This window comes from Ostrea edulis, chromosome 5 (assembly GCF_947568905.1).
Source record: "Ostrea edulis chromosome 5, xbOstEdul1.1, whole genome shotgun sequence".
Taxonomy (NCBI): Eukaryota; Metazoa; Mollusca; class Bivalvia; order Ostreida; family Ostreidae; genus Ostrea; species Ostrea edulis.
This window is the reverse complement of record NC_079168.1, coordinates 34851169-34857614: the sequence shown is the minus strand read 5'-3', so window position 1 is coordinate 34857614 and position 6446 is coordinate 34851169. Positions and strand designations below refer to the sequence as shown.

The following is a 6446-nucleotide window of genomic DNA, read 5'->3' as shown; positions in this document are numbered from 1 at the left end:
GTACTGGCTCCAGGTTGTTGTTTTTTTTTTGGCACTCTAGTTTTCCTTTTAGCTCTTACAAGTTTTTTGTCATTTCGAATTTCCAAAATTTCGGCTTGAGCATCACTAAAGAGACATTATTTGTCGAAATGCGCATCTGGTGCATCAAAATTAGTACCGTATAACTTTAACATAATAGTTGGTTTAATTAATCAGTATTTACCGTCCAAATGACAATGGTGCTTACTTAGAGACAAGCAGCCAAGTGACCAAGGCGTGCACTGTGTGGCAAGCGACCAAGGGTACACTTAACAAGTGACTAAGTGGCGAGTAACCTAGTGGCAAGTGACCAAGGTGTTCACTGTATACCAAGTGCGAGAAACCAAGGTAGTGACAAGTTCTCTGAAATTGATATGAAAATAATAAAATACTGGAGTTCCCCATTGACAATATCTATGTAGATTTTGGAGATCCGGCCTCAATACCATAAAATGAGAATATTTTTGATTACTTATAACTTATGATTTATCTAGCACAGATGTTCAAAAATCTGCTGATTAAAAAATTGTAACATGTACCAACAATTTTATTTGTGTATGATAATGAATTCAAAAGTTATTTAGATTCGGAATTTAGTCTTAAATCTATTCTCAGTTTATGATTTTCTAACAGTCTATTGGAATTTTGATGGGCATTGGCTCCTTTATTAGGTGACCTGTCTTGTATTCTTATTGTCACAGGATGATTGATTACAAGTTTGAAAATTTTAACATAATTTCATTATCACTCGTCATTTCATTATTACATTTCACAAATGGAATCGTAAGCCGTTCCTTATGCATCTTTCATCGGGGTGAACGCTGAATGGTGAAGAGAGGAGTGTGAAAGTGTGTGGGTATGAGAGTTTCTAGTAGTGTGATTGGTTGTTATTTTTGACTTGTTTTACTGGTTTTGATGTTGTATAAGCATGATTCGCAAGAAATCCAAACTAACCACTCTAGTTCCAAGTCGTCCAGAACACAAACAATAGAACCTACACAACCGTTCTATTTGTTTTCTGATAAAACTAGAAGGTTACGCTACGAGGCAGAATTCATTCAACAGTTTCTACATGAGAAGAAATAATCTCTTGCTGTGGCATTCAACTCGACATTTAGATACATCAACCACGTTTTATCTATTCACAGAATCTTCCATATCTGCTTCATATTTGAATAGTTTATTGAACATAAACATCAATGACAAACGGGATTGCTTCAACTTTCTCATAGTCAACTTCCCATATTTATGTAGCAATATTCTATTATCACCTGCATATGGTTTTTCTGTCTCTCAACTGACTTGATACGGAAGAGCTTGTTCCACGTATGTTCGATATCAAACCTAAGCAGCCTACTGATAAATAAGTTGATGCTATGGGAGGGGGGGGGGGGGTCAACAGTTTCGTTTAAAGTAAGCATCTTGCAAAATTTATGGTCGTTTTAACGATCTGATTTAAAAATGAAACCTGTCATTAAATCGGATGCTGTATGACGTGTTTCATAGCAATTGTTAGGTTGTTCTTTACATACTGATTTTGACTACGGATTACTCTGGGGATGTTTATTTCTTCTAGACACCTGATTCTGTCTGTGGTGTTTCCGGGAGCCCTCTACTCTCAATTTTGTATTCGTTTTAGTATTTATGAGATTGATAACTTTTCGTTATCTTCACTTTTTCATCTCAAGAGATATTGATCAGATTTAGAATTTCATCACCGTTTTAAAAATCATTAACTTTGTTCACAATAACTCAATCATTTTATCACAAATATCACAAATTGTATGCATTGTTTTCAACAGACATGACAATGAATATCATACATTGTTCATGTTTTAAACGTAAGTTGTAGTTTTTTCGCTTTCCGTTTCTTCAACTGCTTTACAGAATGGGAGGACAGGGAAAAGTGACGTGTGCTGAACTACACTTATATTGTTTTCTTGTCTTTTAGTAAAGTTTGATTTGTTGTGATCACCAGGGCTGAATAAAACATGCTTCTTCCTTTTTCTACGTCTTATTGGAATATTTTTGAATAAATTCCGGAATGCGGTCTTTTTCGATTCTTCTTCCTTCACCACTGGTAGCTCTGGTACATGTATATGTATACTATCATCGTTGCACATTCCGCTTTGACATGATATTCGTCTGCCATAAGTGTGAGACTGTCTCCGTTGCATAACGATGGTTGGTTGGTCATGATGCCGTATTATGTCTGGCTCCTCGTCATTGGTTGAATCTGATTCGACCATACGGGTCTTTCTGTTATAACGTATGCCTCCTACTGCGTGTTCTACGATATCGGCTCCTATTAATTCCTCTTCGAGTGATACTCTAAGACCTATGGTAATGTTGATCAGTTTCAAGAACACGTAAGACATGATTATCGTCCATACGCATATAGAAATCACAGCCAGAGCTTGTATTCCGAGCTGATGGAAATTACCCGTCTAGTTGAAGAGAAGACAAAATATAGATAATTGGTCATGATAATGAAACCAATATGCAGTTGCGAAAAATTAAAAATGTTCGAAATACGTACATAAACCAGCCCTGTTCGAATTCGTTCCAGCTGCATGGCATTGGCAAGTTCGTCTTTCTCTGTCAGAAAACCGGAAGCTAGGAGACTGAACATCCCTCCAGCAGCGTGAGTCCCTACACAGCCTGAAATGAGGAATAAGTAAAACAACAAAATCTACATGTACGTTGACAACATAGCGATGTTCAAAAGATGACCATAGCGTTAGCGTGTACAGTACTTACCGACTGGATCATCTATTTTCAACCTTCCTAGGAGTGCACAGACTCCATTAGTAATCATGCTTGCGAAAACCCCAATTACCATTGCTTCCCAAGGCTTAGCAAGGGCACAACTAGCTATAAAGTACAGAGATAGTTTTACAATAAAACCTTTACAATTAAGAATTAAATCATGTCTCTGTCACATGACACTTACCCGTTATCCCTACTAATGATCCCAGTATTCCATTAATGGTGTAGACCACGTCAAATCTTCTATTCTTAAAAATATAACTGGAAAAAAAACCCCAGGTAAATTGCAACAATCGATATATGCAGCACACAACACAAACAATTTCTATTGTCATTATATTGTACTTAGTAAAGCCTGAATAGGATAAATCTATGATTTATTTATGTAATCAATAGCAATATATATACCCCAAGTTCTCAGAAATAACACAACTGGACTTTCAATTGTCCAATCTAAAAAGAACCTCTGTGCTTCCGCGTAACTTCAACTTTAACTTCGGAGAATTTAACAAACATAACAATTTTATGCATATTTCAAAACGAGTGCTGTGACTACTACCCTTCCATATTGTTTTATGACATTTTAGAAAGAGGATAAAATTTCGAATGAACTGAATTGATTTATACATGTAAATTTTTCTCTCATTCTTCTTTTGTCAAAATATTGATATTCTATAAATGAAAGTTAAGTTTTTAAATATGTATAAATCATATTAGATCATGGCGTGTTACCCCCTGTTTTCTGTTTGGCCTTGAGGGTATTGATTTAATAAAACATTGATTCATCCATCTGCAAGTCTTTGTAAACATTGAACCGAAATCTAAATTGTCATAGTGTATCAGAAATCTGAGTTACAGGTAGTTCCATTCGCCGGTGGAAAACCCTGTAAGCTTACGGTAAACTGATGCAAGAAACTCAATCAATTTTCGTAGATCAGGAAATGAGTATGCAACCTTTATGTATGGTATAAAAATGGTTATATGATTAAGTAATTAAAGTATTGACTTTTAACCTCCGCATCTATTGTGATTCCCGTGGAATCCGGCTTAGAATAAGTCCTCAGTACCCCTTGCTTGTCGTAAGAGGCTACTAAATGGGGCGGTCCTTCGAGGCCCCTTGTCACAGAAGGTGCGACACGATAAAGATCCCTCCCTGTTCAAAGGCTGCAAGAACCGAGCATAAGCCTAAATTTTGCAGCCCTTCACTGGCAATGGTGACGTCTCCATATGAGTGAAAAATTCTCGAGAGGGACGTTCAACAATATACAATCAATCAATCAATACTATGATATTCGTTTCCTAGGTAACAGTGTGTATGTATTTGACAGAATACTAACCTGGTCATGATTCCAACAATACCTCCTGAAATGGACGCCAGTGTCGTTGTCACGGCAGATCTGAAATAATTAATATCACTAAGTCATTACGTGTGTGGTTTACTTAATGGACGCCAGTGTCGTTGTCACGGCAGATCTGAAATAATTAATATCACGAAGTCATTACGTGTGTGGTTTACTTAATGGACGCCAGTGTCGTTGTCACGGCAGATCTGAAATAATTAATATCACTAAGTCATTACGTGTGTGGTTTACTTAATGGACGCCAGTGTCGTTGTCACGGCAGATCTGAAATAATTAATATCACTAAGTCATTACGTGAGTGGTTTACTTAATGGACGCCAGTGTCGTTGTCACGGCAGATCTGAAATAATTAATATCACTAAGTCATTACGTGTGTGGTTTACTTAATGGACGCCAGTGTCGTTGTCACGGCAGATCTGAAATAATTAATATCACTAAGTCATTACGTGAGTGGTTTACTTAATGGACGCCAGTGTCGTTGTCACGGCAGATCTGAAATAATTAATATCACTAAGTCATTACGTGAGTGGTTTACTTAATGGACGCCAGTGTCGTTGTCACGGCAGATCTGAAATAATTAATATCACTAAGTCATTACGTGAGTGGTTTACTTAATGGACGCCAGTGTCGTTGTCACGGCAGATCTGAAATAATTAATATCACTAAGTCATTACGTGTGTGGTTTACTTAATGGACGCCAGTGTCGTTGTCACGGCAGATCTGAAATAATTAATATCACTAAGTCATTACGTGTCTGGTTTACTTAATGCAATACATGCCTAATCTTTTACCGTGTGGTACGGACTTGTATTTTCACCAATCATTTTCTGTAGGGATATTAGATATACATTAATGCACTGAGGAATATGTTACTGTGTATATTCGAGAGTTGCATAGAAATTGCTTTATAAGAATAAGAATATTTTAATTTTGTAGAATGAAAGGCGAAGATAACGAACAGTGATCAATCTCATAGCTCCTAGAAGGAATACAAAATGAAGCGTTGGGCTAACACGGACCCTGGACATATCAAAGGTGGGATCAGGTGCCTTGGAGAAGTACGCATACCCTGTCGACCGGTCACACCCGCCAGATGATTCATACTCTTTACATAAGACATTGCAAAATCTTTCATAATATGTTATCAAAAACCACTGAGGTCAAAGGGAATTCAAACAGTCAATAATGGGTGTGACCACCATTTCGAGTTGATGCAAGCTTGACATCAGTGTCTCACAAATGTTACCAGGCAGTTCAGAATACTGGTGGAATGTTGTTCCAGATACCGACAAGTTCAGGTCTAAAATTAGCTGACGTAAGGAGAGGATAAGTGACGCAATCGACAATCTGTTTCATCGCCTCCTGTGTTCTTTGGGTGAAATGTCAAGAAAGAAGACTGCCATTGTAACCCTTGAATGTTCTGTTGTGTGAACGATACGCGCAACATGTATCTGGGCGATGCCATAATGCTGGAAAATTTGGTAACCCTGATCTTTGATAAACAGGTTGACAATGTTCTGGACAATTTCACCACTATACCAAACTCAAGCTAGGTTGTTATTAACGATCACAAAAAGTGTATTACACCATTAGTTGTGATGCCTCCCATACACTATCATGCTACTTCAACTGAACCCAGACGCTGAACAACACTGAAGTCAGAATAATCTTTCCTACTTGGCGATAGACCGTGGGTCGTCTGGCATGCCTATCTACATAAAACAAAATAACAAAAAGTCTCTCAGTACTCTAAATAGGATGTGTCGTGTACACCAGCCAAGTCTCCCATTTCAGTGACTTTGCGATTGTACAACTGGACATCTTGGACGATGATCGTGCTTTCGTAGTCGGCTGCCAACGCAATTCGACCAATAAACCTTAGTCCAGGAATCATTCTAGCTGTAAGGCTTGACGCCTGAAGGCCCTTTACACACATGGATATATATTTATGAGACCTTTGGGTGATTAAAAAATTCCCTGATCCCTTAGCGACCTCTGAGACCCTTGGAACGTCCGTTTTTTTGCTTAAATATTAAGGGAAATGTAAGTGTGTTGGTTGTGCGATGAAAAATTGAGGATATCATCATATTTCATGACGATTTGTCGAAATCGCTCAGCGATCTTAACGCTCAAGGAGCCTACAATGAAATATCCTTCAACGATTGGTGGATACATAGCTTTCTATAGCGACCTCTGAGAGTTTGCTGATTGCTTTGCAATCAAGCAAGATAACTGCGAGATCTATGAGAATTACTGAGAGATCAGGTGCAACCAAGAGATATCACGAAGGCGTTCAAA

At 37.8% G+C, this 6446-nt stretch overlaps 1 protein-coding gene across 1 annotated transcript in view; it reads right to left on the bottom strand.

Moving 5' to 3' along the window:
* Positions 1-1218: 1218 nt before the first annotated feature.
* The window catches only part of LOC125651954 (putative ammonium transporter 3), a 43766-nt gene continuing 38538 nt past the window's right edge, over positions 1219-6446 (bottom strand). Inside the window, exons 5-9 of the mRNA XM_048880801.2 lie at positions 4125-4184; positions 2972-3048; positions 2779-2892; positions 2558-2679; positions 1219-2465 (exon numbers count right to left, since the gene is read on the bottom strand). Coding sequence (XP_048736758.2) covers positions 1854-2465; positions 2558-2679; positions 2779-2892; positions 2972-3048; positions 4125-4184 — 985 coding nt within the window. The 3' untranslated portion in view covers positions 1219-1853. The remainder of the gene's footprint in view (positions 2466-2557; positions 2680-2778; positions 2893-2971; positions 3049-4124; positions 4185-6446) is intronic.